Source organism: Chiloscyllium plagiosum, unplaced genomic scaffold (assembly GCF_037043375.1).
Source record: "Chiloscyllium plagiosum isolate Xiang-an unplaced genomic scaffold, Cpla_swu_hap1 HiC_scaffold_47, whole genome shotgun sequence".
Lineage (NCBI taxonomy): Eukaryota > Metazoa > Chordata > Chondrichthyes > Orectolobiformes > Hemiscylliidae > Chiloscyllium > Chiloscyllium plagiosum.
The window spans coordinates 8,559,641-8,581,197 of NW_028270185.1; the positions used below are offsets into that span (position 1 = coordinate 8,559,641).

The 21,557-nt window shown below is 47.7% G+C and overlaps 1 protein-coding gene across 2 annotated transcripts; it reads right to left on the reverse strand.

Annotated features, from left to right (window-relative positions):
• Positions 1 to 270: 270 nt before the first annotated feature.
• On the reverse strand, positions 271 to 19,236 carry LOC122542802 (sphingolipid delta(4)-desaturase/C4-monooxygenase DES2-like). 2 transcript variants are annotated; one of them, XM_043680854.2, is made up of 3 exons: positions 19,084 to 19,236; positions 4,072 to 4,814; positions 271 to 526 (listed from the first exon to the last, which is right to left on the reverse strand). In XM_043680854.2, exons 1-3 carry the CDS (start codon positions 19,154 to 19,156, stop codon positions 383 to 385), a joined length of 960 nt encoding a protein of 319 aa, XP_043536789.1. In that variant the 5' UTR covers positions 19,157 to 19,236; the 3' UTR covers positions 271 to 382. The 2 variants fall into 2 exon arrangements, with proteins under 2 accessions (XP_043536789.1, XP_087840114.1); XM_087983988.1 differs by lacking the exon at positions 19,084 to 19,236 and adding an exon at positions 7,849 to 7,991.
• Positions 19,237 to 21,557: the final 2,321 nt, after the last annotated feature.

Here is a 21,557-nt window from a genome sequence, read left to right on the forward strand (position 1 = left end):
TAGTGTAGTCACTATGTACGTCAGTGTGACAACTTATCCTAACAAATTACTCCCAGAAACAACATTCCAGTCCCGTGCCCCAGTGTTATATATTTCAAAATAGATTTTCCCAGGCTCCAGTTTGGAAGGGTCTAGCTTTATCGTCTCTGGACAGTTAAAACGGACTGAGAATTTGCCACCCCCAGCAATATACACAGTTGTATGACTGGTCAGCCCCCAGCCTAAAAATACATGGTTGGTTTCCTTGACGGAGGGACAGAGTGGCCAGAGTTTGGTTTCAGGTGAAACTTTATAAATAATCATTTACTGTTTCGTTAAACAATTGGTGATGGGGAGTGGGTGGGGGAAGATGACCAGCCCCGAGAGGCTCCGCACACAAGGTTCACTGCTCCTTCACCAGCTTACACACCCGCTTGACCCGAGCAAATGGCCCAATGGAGTCACAGAGGACAAAATCCCAGAGGACTCGAAGCCAGGAGGTGTGCTGAGGTAGATTCTCATAGAACTCTGGGGCGATCTTCTTAACCTAAAAAAGATAGAAAGAGATAAGTGAGAATTCTCCATTATTCCACTTGGCACAACTCACATTTTGAATCTCCTCCTCAACCCATCAAAACATCTCAGCTGGTGGGATTTATCTACTCTTTAGGATGGATGTGATTATAATCAGAGAGGGTGCAGAAGAAATTTGGGGGGTGGGGGGGGTTGGAAAAATGAGGTTAGTTTGCAATGCACAGTAATCATAGAATCCCCACAGTGTGGAAACAGACCATTTGGCCCAACAAGTCCACACCGACCCTCCAAGAGAAGAAAGTGAGGACTGGAGATCAGAGCTGAAAATGTGTTGCTGGAAAAGCGCAGCAGGTCAGGCAGCATCCAAGGAACAGGAGAATCGACGTTTCGGGCACAAGCCCTTCAGGAATGAGGAGTGTGCCAAGCAGGCTAAGATAAAAGGTAGGGAGGAGGGACAGGTGTTGGAAATGCGATAGGTGGAAGGAGGTTAAGGTGAGGGTGATAGGCCGGAGTGGGGTGGGGGCGGAGAGGTCAGGAAGAAGATTGCAGGTTAGAAAGGCGGTGGTGAGTTCGAGGGATTTGACTGAGACAAGGTGGGGGGAGGGGAAATGAGGAAACTGGAGAAATCTGAGTTCATCCCTTATGGTAGGAGGGTTCCTAGGCAGAAGATGAGGTGCTCTTCCTCCAGCCGTCATGTTGCTATGGCCTGGCGATGGAGGAGTCCAAGGACCTGCATGTCCTTGGTGGAGTGGGAGGGGGAGTTGACGTGTTGAGCCACGGGGTGATTGGGTTGGTTGGTCTGGGTGTCCCAGAGGTGTTCTCTGAAATATTCCGCAAGTAGACGGCCTGTCTCCCCAATATAGAGGGGGCCACATCGGGTGCAGTAAATGATGTGTGTGGAGGTGCAGGTGAATTTGTGGCGGATATGGAAGGATCCCTTGGGGCCTTGGAGGGAAGTAAGGGGGGAGGTGTGGGCACAAGTTTTGCATTTCTTGCTGTTGCAAGGGAAGGTGCCGGGAGTGGAGGTTGGGTTGGTGGGAGGTGTGGACCTGACGAGGGAGTCACAGAGGGAGTGGTCTTTTCAGAACGCTGATAGGGGAGGGGAGGGAAATATATCCCTGGTGGTGATGTCTGTTTGGAGGTGGCAGAAATGACGGATGATATGATGTATTTGGGAGGTTGGTAGGGTGGTAGGTGAGGACCACTGGGGTTCTGTCCTGGTGGAGATTGGAGGGGCGGGGCTCAAGGGAGGAGGCGGCGGGAAGTGGAGGAGATGCGGTGGAGAGCATTGTCGATCACGTCTGGGGGGAAATTGCGGTCTTTGAAGGAGGCAATCTGGGTTGTACGGTATTGGAACTGGTCCTCCTGGGAGCAGATGTGGCAGAGACGAAGGAATTGGGAATATGGGATAGTGTTTTTATAGGGGAGGCAGGGTGGGAGGAGGTGTAGTCTAGGTAGCTGTGGGAGGCGGTCGGTTTGTAGTAAATGTCTGTGTTGATTCGGTCGCCCGAGATAGAAATGGAGAGGTCTAGGAAGGGGAGGGAGGAGTCTGGGACGGTCCAGGTAAATTTGAGGTCGGCGTGAAATGTGTTAGTAAAGTGGATGAACTGTTCAACCTCCTCGTGGGAGCACGAGGCAGCGCCGATACAGTCATCGATGTAGCGGAGGAAAAGGTGGGGGGTGGTGCCAGTGTAGCTGCGGAAGATGGACTGTTCCACATATCCTACGAAGAGGCAGGCATAGCTGGGGCCCATGGCTACTCCTTTCGTTTGGAGGAAGTGGGAGGATTGGAAAGAAGTTGTTCAGAGTGAGGACCAGTTCAGTCAGTCGAAGGAGGGTGTCAGTGGAAGGGTACTGGTTGGTACGGCGGGAAAGGAAGAAGCGGAGGGCTTTGAGGCCTTAGTGATGGGGGATGGAGGTGTACAGGGACTGGATATCCATGGTGAAGATAAGGCGTTGGGGGCCGGGGAAGCGAAAATCATGGAGGAGGTGGAGGGCATGGGTGGTGTCCCGAATGTAGGTGGGGACTTCTTGGACTAAGGGGGACAGGACCGTGTCGAGGTATGCAGAGATGGGTTCAGTGGGGCAGGAGCAGGCTGAGACAATGGGTCGGCCGGGGCAGTCAGGTTTGTGGATTTTGGGCAGGAGGTAGAAGCGGGAGGTGCGGGGTTGTGGGACTATGAGGTTGGAGGCGGTGGATGGGAGATCCCCTGAGGTGATGAGGTTATGGATGGTCTGGGAGATGATCCCATCCAGACCCATTCCTCTATCCTATTACTATAGATTTCCCCCTGACTAATGTACCTAACCCACACATCCCTGGACACTGGGACAATTTTCCCATGGCCCATCTACTCTAACCTGCACATCTTTGGACTGTGGGAACACCCAGAGGAAGCCCACACAGAGAATGTCCATGTGGTGTTTGCACAGTCGCCAGAGGTTGGAATCGAACCAGAGTCCCTGGTGCTGTGATGCAGCCATGCCATCCTAGTAATGTCAACAGTGTGCATTCAATTCTCACACCAGCTGAGGTTACAAAAAAAAGTCCCACTTTCTCAACATCTTGCCAGCGACATGCTGGTCCTAGAGTTAAGACACCTCTGGTCATCTCTCTAATGAGAGTGGGGGGGGGGGGGGGCCCCCGAGTGAAGACAGAGACAGAGCTTCAACTACCTGACAGTGATTATATAGCTACAAAGTGAGACTGGATGTAGGACTAAGATTGAAAGATTGTTTGGGGGTGGGGGTGTTGGTAATGTTGAGGTTAAACACAGATAAGCCATGATCTTACAGACATGGAAGAGCAGGTGTACCATTGCTCCTGGTTTGTAGGTTGGCTGGACTGTGTTTCCTTTGGAGCAGGCAGTGTTGAAGTGACACAAACAGCCGGTCTTCCTTCAGTACAGAGACCAAGAACCAGGGACAATAGATTTCTTTTTTTAAAGAGGGGATTAGAGGAAGAATTATTGCACTCAGAGGGTGGGGAGGTGGATCTAGAACTCACTGCTTGTGAAGGGTGGTAGAGGAAGGAATTCAAGACATTAAGTATTTAGGGGAGCACTTGGAACACCAGGTGTTCAGAGGATACAGATGGTGGGCCAGGTGCTGGAAAACAGGATTGCAATAGATAATGTTTAATGACCAGCACCTTCATGACTGTGACCACTTGTAGATTGGTACCATTTCCTCTTGTCCAAAAGAGTCTTTCATCCTAGATGCAGACTACTTGAGAAACCAGCCACCACAGACCAGACAAATCCTGTTCCTCCCTCAAGGAGGGCACAGCTGGAGTGCCAAACAAGCCCACCCCTCACTCCAGCCTCAGGGTGGCTAATGCCCACTGGAGTAAAGCATTGCCCTGACTGACACCCCACCCATGAAAATCAGGGCAAACACTACAAGGGAGGCCCAATCTAGCTCCATAAGCTCTCTCCCCCCCAAAGGTTCATCCCCATTGGCTTCAGAGTGCAGGCTCTTAATCAAGCTTGCCCAGTCATGCCAACCATAATTGGTAATGGAAAAACAAAACAGCCAATGGAGGAAAGTAGCAGTTACCAGGGGAAGCTTGCTTCCAGGGATACTGGGGAAGTCATGATGCTCCATGTGATATCCCACATTGAAGGTCAACCAATTGAGGGGCCCGTAGTAGGAGTAGGTCTCATATCCCTTCAGGAACATGTAGTGCTCTGCAATGAAGTGTCCAGAGAACGGATGAAGGCCCATGCCCAACATGGAACCTGCCAACATGTAAAAGATGGGCTTCAGGCCCCAGATGTAGTAAATGAAGAGGTCGTAACCCAGTTGGACAACAGCATTGATCAGTTCCATTTGTGTGATGGGTTTGGGGTTGACGTACAACGGCCGCAGAACATAGAAGAGCGGCTGAAGGAAGAGCCAGAGGAGCTTGCGGGCGGGCGTGCAGAAGAACCGGCCTTCGAACTCGGTGGGCACGTCGACGTCCAGGCCGTCACCCCCCAGGTACCGGTGGTGGTCAATGTGGTACTTCTTGAAGGAGGCGGAGTAAGGCATCCCGATGGGCAGGTTGGCAAACATGGCAAACCAGCGGTTCCACTTGGCCGCCTTGTTCCCAAAGGCCACATTGTGCGAGATGTCGTGGATGGCGAGAGTCAGGGAGTGGTTGACACATCCTCCCAGAACGTAGGCCCAAAACACCAGCCAGCCCCAGGACAAGTCCTTCACCAGGTAGCAAGAGACAAACTGGAAGAGAACCATCACACTTACAATCCATTTCAGATGAGGGTCTGGAGTCATGAGAGACTTCATCTCTGGATACTTAGCTGTTTTAAAACAAACAAAGAAAAAAAAATTAAGATGCGTTAATGCTTAGAGAGTTTTTATTTCATTCATGGGACATGGGTGTCACTGATAAAAGGTCAGTATTTGTTGCTCAACACCCAATTGCCCTTAAATAGGGTCTTGCTTGGCTATTTCCAGGGATAGTTAGGAGTCATCGCTGTAGGTCCATAACACCATTAGATATAGGGGCAAGGTTCAGCCAGGTTTGCTCAGTCAGGGTTGATGCATTTCCTAACCCCATTCTCCTGCCCATAACTAATCAAGAATCCCTCTGATTCAAAGACACAATGACTTGGCCTCCACAGCCCTCTGTGGCAATGAGTTCCACAGATTCCCCACCCTCTGGCTGAAGAAATTCCTCCGCATCTCAGTCCGAAAGGGTTGTCCCTTCACTCTGAGGCTGTGCCCTCGGATCCTAGTCTCTCCTACGGACGGAGACATCATCACCACATCCACCGGCCTCTCAGTATTCTATGTGTTTCAGGTTTCTTCTCTCCCCCCCCCCCCCCACCCCACCCAATCAGTACAGACCCAGAGTTCTCAAATGACAAGCTTTGGAATCATGTGGAGGCCAGACCAGGTAAGGATAGCAGTTTCCCTCCTTGGGAAAAAAAAAGGACATTAGTGAATCAGATGAGTTTTCATAATTGATTAAAAGGTCATTGACTCCAATACCAAGTCAAGACTTTTGAATTCCGATTCCAGTAGGTGGGATTTTAAACCCAGAGCCTGGATTTAAGTGGAAGTGATGTAGACTGCTACATCTCCCCCAGTACATCCATTTCTATTCATCCCAATGGGGAGATGAATTATACTTAAGAGGAGAGGGGATGGGAGGAGGTTAGCAGGAAGAGTGCTAGTAATGGACTGGTTGGGCTGAATGGCCAATTTCTGTGTGGTATAGACCCATCCAATCCTTAGAGCACTAGCTGTTACAACCATTCACAGTTAATGCACCTGTGGGACATGCCTTTGGTATCAGATATCTGCCTGATTAATGCCAAGTCTTAAGACTGCACCAGAACAGAACTAAGGCAGTGTCTTACAAAAGGAGAGAGCACTAAAGGATCAGAATCCCAACAGTGTGGAAGCAGACCATTCAGCCCATCAAATCCACACAGACCCACCTCCCTACTCTATCCCTGCAACCCTGAATTTCCCATGGCTAACCCACCTCGCTTAGGCACTACGAAGCAATTGAGCACAGCCAGTGCACCATAACCTGCACATCTTTGATCTGTGGGAGGAAACCAGAGCAAACCCACACAGACACAATGTGCAAACTCCACACAAACAGTCACATATGGGTGGAATCGAACCCTGGTGCTGGGAGGCAGCAGTGCTAACCACTGAGGGAAACTGGGGGTGGGGTGTGGTAAATGAGAGAGAGTGTGTAGTCCTGGAAAAGCACAGCAAGTCAGGCAACACCAGGAGGAGCAGGAGAGTCTATGTTTCAGGCAAAAGCTCTTCATCAGGGATGAGGCTGAGTGCCGAGGGGGTGGGGAGATAAACGGGATGGTGGTGGGGGGTGGAAAGGTACATGAGAGTGCAATAGGTAGATGTAGGTGGGGGCAATGGTGACAGGTCAGAGGAGAGGCTGGAGTGGATAGGAGAGAAGGAAGATGGACAGGTCACGAGGGTGCGTGTGTGTGTCGAAGTTGGTGAAATGGGGTTACAGGGTCCATGGGTGGCAGATGATGAGTGACGGGGTTGGGGGGGGGGTTGAAGTGTTTGGCCACAGGGCAGTGGGGTTGGGTGGTGCAGGTGTCTGGGAGATGTTCTCTGAAGCGCTCTGCGAGCAGCCAAGAGGCCAACATGGAAGGATGGCAAAGACTTGAGGGTTATGGAGGTCAACAGGAGGTTAGAGATGGTTCAATTCATGCACTAGCTGAAGTTACCGTTAACAAGAGTCTCCTTCACACCCTCCCAATCTGAGGTGTGGTGACCCTCAGGTTACAAAATCACCACCACCCGTATCTCTTTCTCCCCGATGACAGCGTAGCCATATTGACTACGGAGACCTCACCTTAGAGATGGGACAGCACAAGGTTCCCAATCCTTTGTTCTGTAGCCAAGGGCATCCATTCCACCTTACCCCTTTTCACTGATCAAATGGGAAAGCAGAGGCACTTACCTCAAAACATGAACTGTCTCCATAAGATAGAGCTATATTAAAAAAAAAGGAGAGACCAGATAGGCTTGGTTTGTTTTCTCTAGAGTAGAGAAGACTGAGGGGGGGGGGGGGGGGGGGGGAAAGAGACATGATGGAGGTCTATAAGATTGAGGGGTATGGACAGAGGAATAGAGAGCAGCTGTGATCCTTGGTTGAGGGGTCAATCACAGCCAGGGGAGTGAGTATATTTTTAGGGTGAGGGGCTAGAGATGGGAATCTCAAAATGCACTGGCTGGAAAAAAGGTGAAGGTGGCAGAAACATTGGAACAGGATTGTTGTATGGGCACCTCAAATACCATAATATTCGAGGATACAGGACAAGTGTGGCAAACTGGGATTTGTGGGCTTTCTGAGATAGTTATGTCAATGCAGGCTCAAAGGGGCCTTTTTCGTGCTGTACAAATCTAAGAGGTAGAGGTGCCAGTGTTGGACTGTGGTGGACAAGATCAAAAAGTCACAACACCAAGTTATAGTCCAAGAGGTTTATTTGAAATCACAAGCTTTTGGAGCACTGCCCCTTCGTCACTTGAAGAAAGCTTGTGGTTTCAAATAAAAACTCTTGGACTATAACCTGGTGTTGTGTGACTTGAAGCTTTGTAGGAGTCTAAGACATTGCCAGACCTGCTGTATTTGGGTCATAAGACAGGAGCGGAAATTAGGCCATTCAGCCAGAGTCTCCTCCACTATTCAATAAGTTTCACAACCCCATTCACCCCATAACCCTCAATACTCAAGAACCTATCTATCTCAGTCTTAAATATACTCAATGACCTGGCCTCCACAGCCCTCGTGGCAGTGAATTCCACACAATCCCCACTCTGACTGAAGAAGTTTCTCCTTACCTCCATTCTAAAAAGGTCTTCCCTTCACTAAGGCTGTGCCCTCGGGGCCTAGTCTCTCCTACCCATGTGAACATCTTCCCAACATCCACTCTGTCCAGGCCGTTCAGTATTTCTCCAGCAATCTCTGGATTTGTTTCAGATTTCCAGCATCTTGTTTCGTTTAAAAATAGAAAAAACCAAAATGATGTTTTAATCGACATCATTTACGGCGACATCAAATCTCTCTCTCTCTCTCTCTTTCTCTCAGAATGCAGACTAAGCATCAGCTCAAAGCTTGCAGGGCAGGTTTGGCAGCTTGGATTCCAGGGAAGAGGCAGTGACCATAACAAGCCATTTACTTACAAATCATGACTCACTCACAACCAACCAGTCCCCAACTATTTAACAATTGTGCAAATGAGACCAGGACAAAACCCAGGCTGCAGTTTAACCCTTTCTGCACTAATATTCAACCCCCCCCCCCCCCCCAATCACTGATTTTCTCAGTGAGAAAAACAGGAAGTTTTTCAGACTGGAGGTCAGTGTTTGTGTGAGGAATCCAGGTGAGTTCCAAACTTTTCCCCGGGTGCTCTCTCTCTCTGGGAAACAGGACTAGAAACAATGAATTGGAAATGGGGCTGTTCCCAGGAGGGGGTGAGGGAAACACCCTGCCACCAGGGGGCAGTAACTTGCTGCCACTTCCTCAGCCTTTTGGTCTTGCCTCAATGATGGCTGGTCATCATAATGGGGCAACCAGAGGTACTCATTTCCTCAAGCCTCAGCCCCTCCATGACTTTGGGAACCGCTGCAGCCTTTGAGTCAAAATAAAAACAAATCAGCAAATTCCAACACCTTCTGCCATTGATAGATGAACCCAACCCCTCTGGAATTTTGTATCCATTCACCCGCGTCCCACGAGTATCACTGGCTGGGTCAGTATTTATCACTTGTCCCTAACTGCCCCCTTGAGCAGGTAGGACTGAGCTACCTTCTGGAACCGCTGCAGTCCACTTGCTGTAGGTTGACCCACAATGCCCTGAGGGAGGGAATTCCAGGATTTTGACCCAGTGACACTGGAGGAACACCAATATGTCAGGATGGAAAGTCATGATTTGTAGGAGCCAGTGTTGGACTGGGGTGTTAAAGTTAAAAAAGACCACACACAACCAGGTTATAGTCCAACATGTTTAATTGGAAGCGCTGCTCCAAAAGCTAGTGTTTCCAATTAAACCTGTTGGACTATAACCTGGTGTTGCATGATTTTTAAATATTGGACTGGGGTGTACAAAGTTAACTTAGTATTAGTTGCATGGTAGGGTGCCTCAGTGGTTAACCCTGCTGCCTTACAGTCCAGGAACCCGGGTTTGATTCTGACCTTGGGCGACTGTCCAAGTTTGCAGAGTCAGATGTGCAGCAGAAACAGACCCTTCAGTCCAAATTGTCCATGCCAACCAGATATCCTGATCTAACCTAGTCCCATTGCCAGGACTTGACCGATACACCTCTAAACCCTTCCTATTCATATATCCATTCAGTGTCTGCATTGGTTTCCACTCACTCTCCAGGTTAGAAGGGTGGATTGGCCATGCTAAATTACCCATATAGTGTCCTGAGGAAGGACTTATGCCCAAAACATTGACTCTCCTGCTCCTCAGATGCTGCCTGACCTGCTGTTCTTTTCCAGCACTAGCTGTCCAGGGATGTGTAGGTTAAAAGGTGGGTTATCCGTGGGGAAACGTGATGTTACAGTGACAGGGGTTGTTGGGTTTGGGTGGAGTGCTCGAAGGGTCAGTGTGGACTATGAGCCAAATGACCTGTTTTCTCACACAAGCACAGTAAGGATTTGGTCATGAAGCAACTTAATGCTTTTGATGCATTAATGGTTGCAGCCAAAGGCAAATTGATCGTTGTGAATGGACAACTCTCAGCAGAATATCTAGCCATTTTTTTCCCTCCTTTTCATCTCAGAGAGACACACAGACATAGTCTGCTCCATCCCGACTCCCAGAGTTGCCTCCCACTCTCTCCCCCCCACCAAAAACACACAGACAGTCTCAAGGCAGTCTGTTCCCTCACTGCCCCTTGACAGCCCCACAGTTTGTGGTTCTGTTCGCCGAGCTGGAAATTTTTGTTGCAAACGTTTCGTCCCCTGTCTAGGTGACATCCTCAGTGCTTGGGAGTCTCCTGTGAAGCGCTTCTGTGGTGTTTTCTCCAGCATTTATAGTGGTTTGTCAGGCCACTATAAATGCCGGAGGAAACACCACAGAAGCGCTTCACAGGAGGCTCCCAAGCACTGAGGATGTCACCTAGACAGGGGACGAAACGTTTTGCAACAAAAATTTCCAGCTCGGCGAACAGAACCACAACAACGAGCACCCGAGCTACAAATCTTCTCCCAAACTTTGAGCCCCACAGTCCCTACCTGCAATCCTTCCATACAGACTAAAGTGCACCATTTTTTTCCTATCCACACCTTCCATTATTAACATAAGCACCATGGTATGGTGACTTAAAGATTTTTCATTGTACTTTTGTCAAAATTTCAGTGACAACATGACTATTCTGGCTCTGCTTATCAAAGTACGACGTAGACATGCTGGTGTTGGACTGGGGTGGACAAAGTTAAAAATCACAACACCAGGTTATAGTCCAACAGGTTTATTTAGAAGCACTAGCTTTCAGAGCGCTGCTCCTTCATCAGGTGGTGAGGTGCTGTGCTCTGAAAGCTAGTGCTTCCAAATAAACCTGTTGGACTATAACCTAGTGTTGAGAGATTTTTAACCTTATCAAAACCAGATATGGAAGTCACACTGGGCAACTCCCAGATTTTGGTTAAACATCAGCGAGTTTTTTTTTTGCTATTGTGTGTCACGCACAAAGCTCCATACAATCCTGTTAATGCATTCTGACTGCTGAATAAACCACCGGCCAAGGAAGAGGTGTGCAAACAAGCTGACTAAAATCTGTAAAAACAAAAATGAGTAACAAAACAAATCTGGGGAAAAAAAAACTACTCAGCAGGACGGACGGGCAGACGAGGAGAGAAAGGTTTCGGAATTTGTGACTGTCAGAAATCCAGCATTGAGTATAGGAGTTTGAAAGTCTTGTTGCAATCATTGGTGAGACCACCTTTAGAGTCCTAGTTGCCCTGCTATAGAAGAAGAAATTAAACTAAAAAAAATCACAAGATTTACTAGGATGCTACCTGGACTAGAAGGTTTGAGTTATAACGGAGACACTGGGATATTTCTCCCACACCCCACCCAGCAGGATGTAGGAGACCAAGGGCTGACCTTATAGACATCTATAAAACCAACACCTTCAATGCATTATCTGAGCTGAGATGACACCTACTGTTAAAGGCATCTTGAGAATGTAACTCTGAAGCTAATGACCACAATTTGTTTACATTTACTTTGGTGACGGAAAGTGATAGGTATGTACTGCAGGGCAAGAGATTTAGCGGGGGGGGGGGGCAAGTACAACATGATTAGGCAAGATTTAGGATGCACAGGATGGGCACAATTGAAGTGTGGAGTTGTTCAAGGAACAGCTACTGCGTGTCCTTGATAAGTATGTACCTGTCAGGCAGGGAGGAAGTGTTTGTGCAAAGGAACAGTGGTTCACTAACAAAGTTAAATCTCTTGTCAAGAGGAAGAAGGAGGCTTACATAAAAGATGAGAGATGTGAAGGTTCACTTAGGGTGTTGGAGAATTACAAGTTAGCCAGGAAGGAACTAAAGATAGAGCTAAGAGCAGCCAGGAGGAGGACAGGAGAAGTCTTTGGTAGGTAGGATCAAGGAAAACCCTAAAGCTTTCTATGTCAGGAATAAAAGCACATCTAGAATAAGATTAGGGCCAGTCAATCAAGGACAGTAATGGGAGGTGGTGCATGGAGTCAGAGGAGATACAAGGGGTACTAAATGTGTGTCAGTATTCACACAGGAAAAATAATGTTGTCAGAGGAGAACACAGACATGGGCTACTAGACTAGATGGGATTGAGGTTCATAAGGTGTTATCTATTTTTACACTTTCCGGAATTGCTAAGTCCTGTGGGCCAGATGGGATTTATCCTCAGATTCTCTGGGAAGCTAGGGAGGAGATTGCAGAGCCTATGGCTTGGATCTTTATGTCATTGTCTACAGGAGGAGTGCCAGAAGACTGGAAGATAGGAGGATGTGTCCCTTTGTTCAAGGAGGAGAACGGAGACAAGCCTGGAAATTATAGACCAGTTAGCCATACTTTGGTTGTGGGTGAAGTGTTGGAAAAGATTATAAAAGAGATAGGATTTATAAACCATCTAGAAAAGGAATACTTTGAGGAGGGATAGTCAGCACGGTTTTGTGAAGGGTAGGTCATACCTCACAAACCTTATTGAGTTTTTTGAGAAGAAGATGACCAAACAGGTAGAGGAGGGTAAACCGGTTGATGTGATGTATATGGATTTCATTAAAGCGTCTGATAAGGTTCCCCCATGTTAGGCTATTGCATAAAATACGGAAGCATGGGATGGAGGGTGATTTAGTGGTTTGGATCAGAAATTGGCTAGCTGTAAGATGACAGAGGGTGGTGGTTGATGGGAAATGTTCATCCGGGCTTCAGATTGGTTTCACAGCTTGACGCAACATCAAGGGTGAAAGGCCTGTACTGCACTGTAATGTTCTATGATTACTCTAAAAGATAAAGACTTGAGCTAAATTGGTTTAATATTACATCCCATGACACTGCAATCCTGTGTCTTATGATTCTGCTCCACAACCACCTGAAGAAATCAGCACTTAGAAAAGCTAGCACTTCCAAATAAACCTGTTGGACCATAACCTGGAGTCAAAGTTTTTGAACTTTGTTCACTCCAGTGCAACACCAGCACCTCCAAATTATAAAATCATGTGAGGTATAGATAAGTTAGATAGCCAATGGTTTTTCCCCAGCTTAAGAGACAAACTAGGAGGACATTGGTATCTCTTCCCCTCTCACCTTTAAATCAAGATCCAGAGGGTGGTGAGTGTCACGTAATGGTGGAGGAGGGTTACAATTTAAGAAACGTCTAGATAGTTATGGGGGAACGTGGACCCAATGCAGGCAACTGGGAGTAGTTTTAGATATAGTGAAAACTGGATAGCATGGACAGGTTAGGCCAAAGGGCCTGTTTCCATGCTATAAACCCCTGACTATTTGTTACCCATCCATTATTGCCCTGGAACTGAGTGGCTAATGGGGCCATTTCAGAGGGCAGTCAAGAGTCAACCCTGCATTGTCGTGGGTCTGGAGTCACATGTAGGCCCAGACCAGGCAAGGACAGAGGTCTTTCCCTTGTAAACAGAAAACAAAAAAAAAAAATGAACATTTGTCAATAGCTTCACAGTCACTGAGTCAGTAGTTTTATATTCCAGATTTACAAAGCAAGTTTAAAAATTCCACTCAGTCGTTGGTAGGATTTGAACCTATGACCCCTATAGCATTATCCTGGGCCTATGGATTCACTAGCCCATTGACAGTATCATTGCACCACTGTTTACACTGGTCCTAGGCTGGGAGTAGAGCAATGGGCACAGGATTCTCAACAGAGACCATGATGAAGGGCCCTTCCTTATTAGCAGAGGAATTTAGTAACCAGGGGGTAATTGATTTAAAGGTCAAGGTTAAAAACAAAAAACAGAGAGGAGAGTCAAGATTTGTTTTACTCAGAGGGTAGTGGGAGTCTGGAACTCCCCGCCTGGAGAGGGTAGTTGTTAAAGGAAGGACATTATTAAGCTGCTGAGGGTTCAGACAAAGATCTATCAGGAAGTTGCTGGGACTGGAGGGTTTAAGTTACAAGTGAGGCTGGGACTCTGCCCTCAGACCATAGGAGGGGTGACCTTATAAAGCTCCAAAATTATGAGGGAATAGATAAGGTGGATAGCCAATAGCTTTCCTCCCCCCCCCATTTCAGGGAGAGGGAAGGGGGTACAGTGGACAAGGTGGTGGTGGGCAAGGAGTCTAGAACAAGAGGACATATATTTAAGGAGAGGCTACATCATAGAATCCCTACAGCGTAGAAACAGGCCCTTCGGCCCAACAAGTCCACACCGACCCTCTAAAGAGTAACCCACCCAGACCCGATCCCCCTGCCCTACATTTACCCCCGATTAATGCACCTAACCGACACATCCCTGGACACTGCAGGACAATTTAGCACAGCCAATCCACCCTAACCTGCACATCTTTGGATTGTGGGAGGAAACCGGAGCACCCGGAGGAAACCCACACAAACACAGGGAGAACGCGCAAACTCCACACAGACAGACAATCGCCGGAGGCTGGAATCGAGCCCAGGTCCCTGGTGCAGGTAGGGAGCAGTGCTAACCACAGCCATTTCAGTCACTGGAGCATTGGGAGTTGAGGGATGATTTACACAGGTTTATAAAATCTCAACACATTTTAAAAAAAAAGGTGAGGGGAGAGAGATTTTAAAAAGACACAGGTACTTAAGTTACACAGAGTGGGCTCATACATGGAATGAACTTTGAGAAAGTGGTGCATGAGTACAATTGGATGTAAAATGAATAGGAAATGTTGAGGGATATAGGCCAAGTGCAGGCAGATGGGACTAGTTTTTGGCATGGACCAGTTGGACTGAAGCGTCTGTTTCTGAGCTGTATGAGTCGACAAGACAAACTCTAGCAGTAAAGTAGCACTTAAATAGTCACTTACAAGGTCCATAGCCTTGGAGGCAATGGCTAGGAGCTGGAGAATTGGGATTGGTGTAGTCAGATCTTTGCTAACTAGACAATGGGCCAAATGGCCTCCTGCACTGTAAACACCTATTACCTTTGAACTAAGTTGGGGATCAGACATCAGGGGACCATTGTGTTCACATTTGTTTGAAAAAAAAAAGTGTTATTTAAATACAAGAAAAATCTCCAAGGGCTTTACAAACATTAAATTGGCATTGAGAGGCTTCAGAATACAATCAGTCATTATGGTATAGGGGACCATTAGAACCACCATAGGCACAGGCACAGGCACCCCCCCCCCCCCCCGACCATTCCTCCTTCTCAGGGTCAAAAGCTCAGTCCACAACATAGCCTACGCTCTTTATTCACGAAGAGAGATTGGACAGGCTAAGGCTTGTTTTCTGTGGAGGACAGGAGAGATTGGGTGGGGGGGGGGGGGGGGGGGGGGAGGAAGAGATGGGGGGGGGGGGGGGGAAGAGGAGGGGAGGAGAGATTGAGGGGGGGGGGGGAGGAGGAGGAGGGGAGGAGAGATTGGGGGGGGGGGGGGGGGGGAGGAGAGATTGGGGGGGTGGGAGGGGGGGGGGGGGGGGAGGGGGGAAAAAAAAAAAAAAAAAAAAGAGAGGGGTTTGTGATTAGAGTTAGCTGTACAGCATGGAAACAGACCCTTCAGTCCAACCCATCAATGCTGACCAGACATCCTCAATTAATCTAGTCCCATTTGCCAGCGTTCGGTCCATTGCTTCCAAACCCCTCCAGATGCCTTTTACAGAAATATATAAACTTCTGAGGGGCATAGGTTGAACACACACAGGCAGATCTCCAGTGAGGGGTGCAGGGGACATAGATTTAAAGGTAAGGGGCAGAAGGTTTAAAAACAGGATGAGGGGAAATTATTCCTTCTGGGAATCTGGAACTCATTGCCGATAAAGAGAACTAAGAGCAGGAGTAGGCCCTCTGGCTCCTCGAGCCTGCTCCCCCATTCAAGATAACGGCTGATCTTTATCATGCACTTACCCGCCCTCTCACTGTAAGCGTGGATTCCTTCGTTATTCATTCATAAGGAATCTCACCTTTAAAGAGATTTACTGACGTAGCGTCAACTCCTTCACTGGGCAGGGTATTCCCTACAGTTACAACCTTCTGGGTTAAGTTCCTCCTCAATTCAGTCCCAAATCTGCTCCCCCCTAACCTTGACGCTTTGCCCTCTTGTCCTAGTTTCACCTGCCAGTGGAAACATCGTCAGCTTTCATCACTTCATAACTTAATGTTTTTGTAAGATCCCTCGCATTGTTTTAAATTCCAGTGAATATAATCCCAGTCTACTCAGACTCTCCTCACAAGCCAACCCCCTCAACTCCAGAACCAGCCTAGTGAACCTCCTCTGCACCCCTTCCAGTGCCAGTACATCCTCTCTCAAATAAGGAGCAGCACAGTGGCTATCACTGCTGCCTCACAGCACCAGGGACCCAGGTTCAATTCCTGCCTCAGGCGACTGTGGAGTTTGCACATTCTCCCAGTGTCTGCGTGGGTTTCCTCCCACAATCGAAAGATGTGCAAGTTAGGTGAATTGGCCATGTTAAATTGCCCATAGTGTTATGTGCATTAGTCAGGGGTAAATATTGGGGAATGGGTCTGAGTGGGTTACTCTTCAGAGGGTTGGTGTGAACTTGTTGGGCCAAAGGGTCTGTTTCCATACTGTAGAGAATCTAGTCTCAAAAAAAAAAAGACTAAAACTGCACACAGTACTCCAGGTGTGGCTTCACCAGCTCCCTGTACAGCTGCACTATAACCTCCCTGTTTTTAAACTCAATCCCTCTAACAATGAAGGACAAAATTCCATTTGCCTTCTTAATTACCCGTTGTACCTGCAGACTACCCTTCTGTGATTCTTGCACAAGGACACCCAAATCCCTCTGCACTGCAGGGTGCTGCAATTTCTTACCATTCAAGTAATATAGGCAAAAACCCTCACAACATTTAAGTAGTTAGACGTGCCCTTGCAATCCCAAGGCTATGGGCCAAAGAAAAATGGGATTGGAATAGTTAGGCTGCTTTCAATTCTGGACTCCCTGCTCTAGGAGAGAGGTTGTAAACCTTGAAAGAATTCAGAAAAGATTTAAGGATGTGGCCGGGGTTGGAGGGTTTGAGCTACAGAGAGAGACTGAATAGACTGGAGCTGTTTTCCCTGGAGAATCAAAGGCTGAGGGGTGACCTTATAGAGGCTTATAAAATCATGAGGGACATAGATAAGGTGAATAAAGGTGGAGGAAGTGAGGACTGCAGATGTTGGAGATCAGACCGGAGAGTGGGCTGCTGGAAAAGCACAACAGGTCGGGCAGCATCCGGATTTTCATGCGCCTCAAACGCTGCCCAGCCTGCTGTGCTTTTCCAGCACCTCACTCTCTGCTCTAAATAGACACTGTCTTTTCCCTGAGATGGGGAATTCAAAACTAGAGGGCGTAGGTTTAAGGGTGTGAGGAGAGATTTAAAAGGGCAACTTTTTCCACACAGAGGGTGGTGTGTGCATGGAACGAGCTGCCAGAGGAAGTGGAGGAGGCTGGTACAATTACAACATTTAAAAGGCATCTGGATGGGTATATGAATAGGAAGGGTTTGGAGGGATGTGGGCCAAATGTTGACAAAAGCATTTAGATTAATTTAGGATATCTGGTCAGTGTGGACAAGTTATACTGGAAGGTCTGTGTGAATACTATATGGGTATTTTTGATTGGCACAATTTGGACTAAATGGCCTTTTTCTGTGCTTTGCACCTCTGACACGAAAGTTTTAAGGAGCATTTTAAAAAAAAGGGAGGGACGAGACAAGTTCAGGGAGGGAATTCCCCAGAACTCAGGGCCCAGGAAGCAGAAGGAAAATTTGAGATCACACAAGAGGCGTAATTGAAAGATTGGAGAGATCAGAGAGTCAGGAGGACAATGGACTGGGGAGAATGAGAACCTGCAAGTCATTAGAGCAGGGGTCAGCATTGGTCAGACAGCAAGCTGGGGAGCTGGGTAGATTAAAGCTGACAGCGTGTAGGAGGGGTGCAGGGGAGATAGGAAGGTTCAAACTTAGATGATTCTTTTCCCCTGATGAGAGATGGGGAAAGAGAAAAAAAAAAGGGGGAAGGGGGTGAACTGTGCATTTATAGCATCAGAGTCAGGGTTGTACAGAACAGAAACTGACCCTCTGGCCCAGCCCATCCAAACTGGCCAGGTTTCTCAAAGTGAATGACTCCCATATCCCATCAAACCTTACCTATCCATGTACCTGACCAAATCTCTTTGGCCAAGTGGAGAGGTAGGGCAGAGGGTGGAGAGAGTATAAAACAAAATAAAGCAACTGATAATTGGACTCAGATGTACAGCACGGAAACAGACCCTTCAGTCCCACTCGTCCATGCTGACCAGATATCCTAAATTAATCTAGTTCCATTTGCCAGCACCCGGCCCATATCCCTCCAAACCCTTCCTATTCATATACCCATCCAGATGGCCTTTTAGATGTTGCAGTTGTACCAGCCTCCACCACTTCCTCTGGCAGCTCATTCCATACACACACCACCCTCTGCGTGAAAAGTGGCCCCTTAAGTCTCTTTTATATCTTTCCCCTCTCACCATAAACCTACACCCTCTCCCCTACTCCAGGGAAAAGACCTTTTATATTTACCCTATCCATGCCCCTCATGATATTATAAACCTCTATAAAAAGGTCACCCTCAGCCCCCAATGCTCCAGGGAAAACAGCCCCAGCCTATTCAGCCTCTCCCTGTAGCTCAAACCCTCCAACCCCAGCAACACCCCTGGTCTCCTTGGTTTGTAATGAATGGCTACATCATCAAGGAAATTCCTCTAGGTGGGTTTTTGCACAGGGGAATGAGATATATCTGATTTACTAAGAGGGGGGGAAGCAAATCACTTATTTTGGAAAATTAAAAATAGCCAGTTTATCTGAAGTTTCCTGAACTCAAATGACTCCATAAGCATTCCACCATCCCCTCCAATAGATGGGGGTCCAATGCCTCACCCATGTCAGGGTAACCTCAAAAATTTTTCTAACCACCCATCCTCACTGCAGAGATTTAAACATCCCAGGGAGGTCTTTATGTAAATTTACAAACTCCTTCCTCAAGCCAGCAGTCCATAGTGGACCTGGTACGTGCAGGAATTCAGTTGCCCCACTCCTATAGGGGAGCCCCAACCACAAACCAAACCAATCCAAGCAAACTTAGATTTTAAAAGAACAGTATTGTTTTTTTACTCTTTACAATCCCTGCAAACTTCAGGCCGAACTTCCTTGGAAGAGGTAACTGACTACAAGATTCACAGCAGGTGTCGCTGACCGAGAGTCCTTTTCCAAATAGTTTGATTAATACAGGACTGGAATTGGGGGTTAGCTCGGAAAGGGCTTGTTTTTTCCCTCCGTTTTTGAAAAATAAATTAAACGCGGCAACATTGAAGCGAACACTTCCCCCCAAAAAATGTTTCAGCGAAGTTAAATAAGTTTGCAAAAAGTTTTGCTCGAGTTGCTTGAATTTACCTAGAATCTGCTTCCTCCTGTCAGAATGAGGCTGCTCTGTATAAACCCATTCAAAGTCGCCACTTGGAGCCATCTCCTAGATCCTTTCCTCTCCTGAACGATTCCAAAATCCTACCACATCTGCAGGCTTCCTCCTTCACCTGAGTAAGAGAGAGAAACGCCCTAGATACCTGACTCCTACCCTAAAACTTCATTGGAGTGATTCACAGCTCCGCCCCATCTTTACAAATCTCAAAGCAACTTGCTGTGCGGGAATGAGCTAATCTCCTACCCCGGGAGTCTCCAGTAACTCATCGTTTACCATTGCAGGATGGGGCCTTATTGAATTCTATGAACTCCTCACGACTATAAAGGGAGACTCTGGAACAGACGAGACACTTCTGGCACAGTGGTAGTGTCCTTATCTCTGAACTCAGAGGTCCAGGGTCAATTCCTACCTACCCCAGCAGCAGGGGTGTGTGGTCCATACTTAGGGTGGCATGGTGGCTCAGTGGTTAGAACTGCTGCCTCACAGCACTACGGTCCCACGTTTGATTCCAGCCTCGGGTGACTGTGTAGAGTTTGCTCATTCCCCCCGTGTCTGCGTGGGTTTCCTCCGGGTGCTCTAGTTTCCTCCCAAAGTCCAAAGATGTGCAGGTTAGGCGGGTTAGTCAGAGGGGGCTGGGTTACTCTTTGGAGGGTCGGTGTGGACTTGTTGGGCCGAAGGGCCTGTTTCCACACTATAGGAATCTAATTTAATTATTAAAAGTTTATACCTCTACCTTTCTTATACCTAACATTTTTTCCTCTTCCAATTATTCAAATTCCTTTTGAAAGCCATGGTTGAATCTGTCTCAATCTCACTCTTAGAGAGTGTATACCAAATCCTAACTGTTCTGGATGCAAGTTTGCTCGCTGAGCTGGAAGGTTCATTTTCAGATGTTTCGTCACCATACTTGGTAACATCTTCAGTGAAACTTCACCCAGAGGCTCATTGAAGATGTTACCTAATATGGTGACGAAACATCTGAAAAATGAACCTTCCAGCTCAGTGAGCAAACCTACATCCAGAACCTCAACCTGAGCCTCAAATCTTCTCAAAACTTGCTAAATCATAACTGTTGTTTAGGTTAGATTCCCTACTATGTGGAAACAGGCCCTTCGGCTCAACCAGTCCACATCAACCCAAAGAGTAACCCACCCAGACCCATTTCCCTCTGACTAATGCATCTAACATTATGGGCAATTTAGCATGGCCAATTCACCTGACCTGCACATCTTTGGACTGTGGGAGGAAACCCACGCAGACACGGGGAGAATGTGCAAACTCCACACAGACAGTCACCCTGGAATCGAACCTGGGTCCCTGGTGCTGTAAGGCAGCAGTGCTAAACACTAAGCCACCGTGCAGTTAGTAACTGAAAGAATTGTCTAATATCACATGATTAGGTCCACCCATTAGCATATGAAAGGTATTGGTGCAACTTCCTGACTCCAAATATGACCAAACCTTCCTTCTCTATCTGCGCGTTCTGTACTAGCCAAAGTCCTGGACACGTACACTATTGAGCATTCCTGTCCCTTGGGCCATCGATGAGCTAATACTAACCGGTTGCCGTACAGGAAGACATTGCAGGTCAATACCAGATCTCGTTTGGGATCATAGTGTGCCAACATCTTGGAGGATGGTAGTTGTTTCTTCACTTCCGTAAAAGGCTATGGCTCAGCTATGTCACCATTTCCAAGGCTGACCCTTTTCTAGGAGTCGATGCCAAGGTGCCAGGATGGAGGCCAGGTTATGTGTGACCACTCCGTAATAACTCACCAGCCCAAGGAAAGACCGAAGTTCCGGTACAGATGTGGGAGTGGGGCACCTTTGATCACCCTCACTTTATCTTCTAACAGGTATAACCCAGTCTTGTCAACTCTGTAAGCCAAGTAGGTCACTTGGGATGCTTGAAACACACATTTTTCCCTTCTAAGGTGTAGGCGCTACCAAAATGCAGCACTTCACATTTATCTAAATTAAACTCCATCTGCCACTCCACAGCCCATTGGCCCATCTGATCAAGATCCCATTGTAATCTGAGGTAACATTTTTAGCTGTCCACTACACCTCCAATTTTGGTGTCTTCTGTAGACGTACTAGTGATACCTCCTATGTTCACATCCACATCGTTTATGTAAATGACAAAAAGCAGTGGACCCAGCACCGATCCTTGTGGCACTCCACTGATCACAGGCCTCCAGTCTGAAAAACAACCCTCCACCACCACCCTCTGTCTTCTACCTCTGAGCAAGTTCCTTCTAGTCCTATATTGAAGGGTGGTACAGCAGCTCAGTGGTTAGCACTGCTATCTCCCAGCGCCAGGCGACCAGCTGAGTGGAGTTTGCACATTCTCCCCGTGTCTGTGTGGGTTTCCTCCGGGTGCTCCGGTTTCCTCCCACAGTCCAAAGATGTGCAGGTTAGGGTGGATTGGCCGTGGGAAATTGCC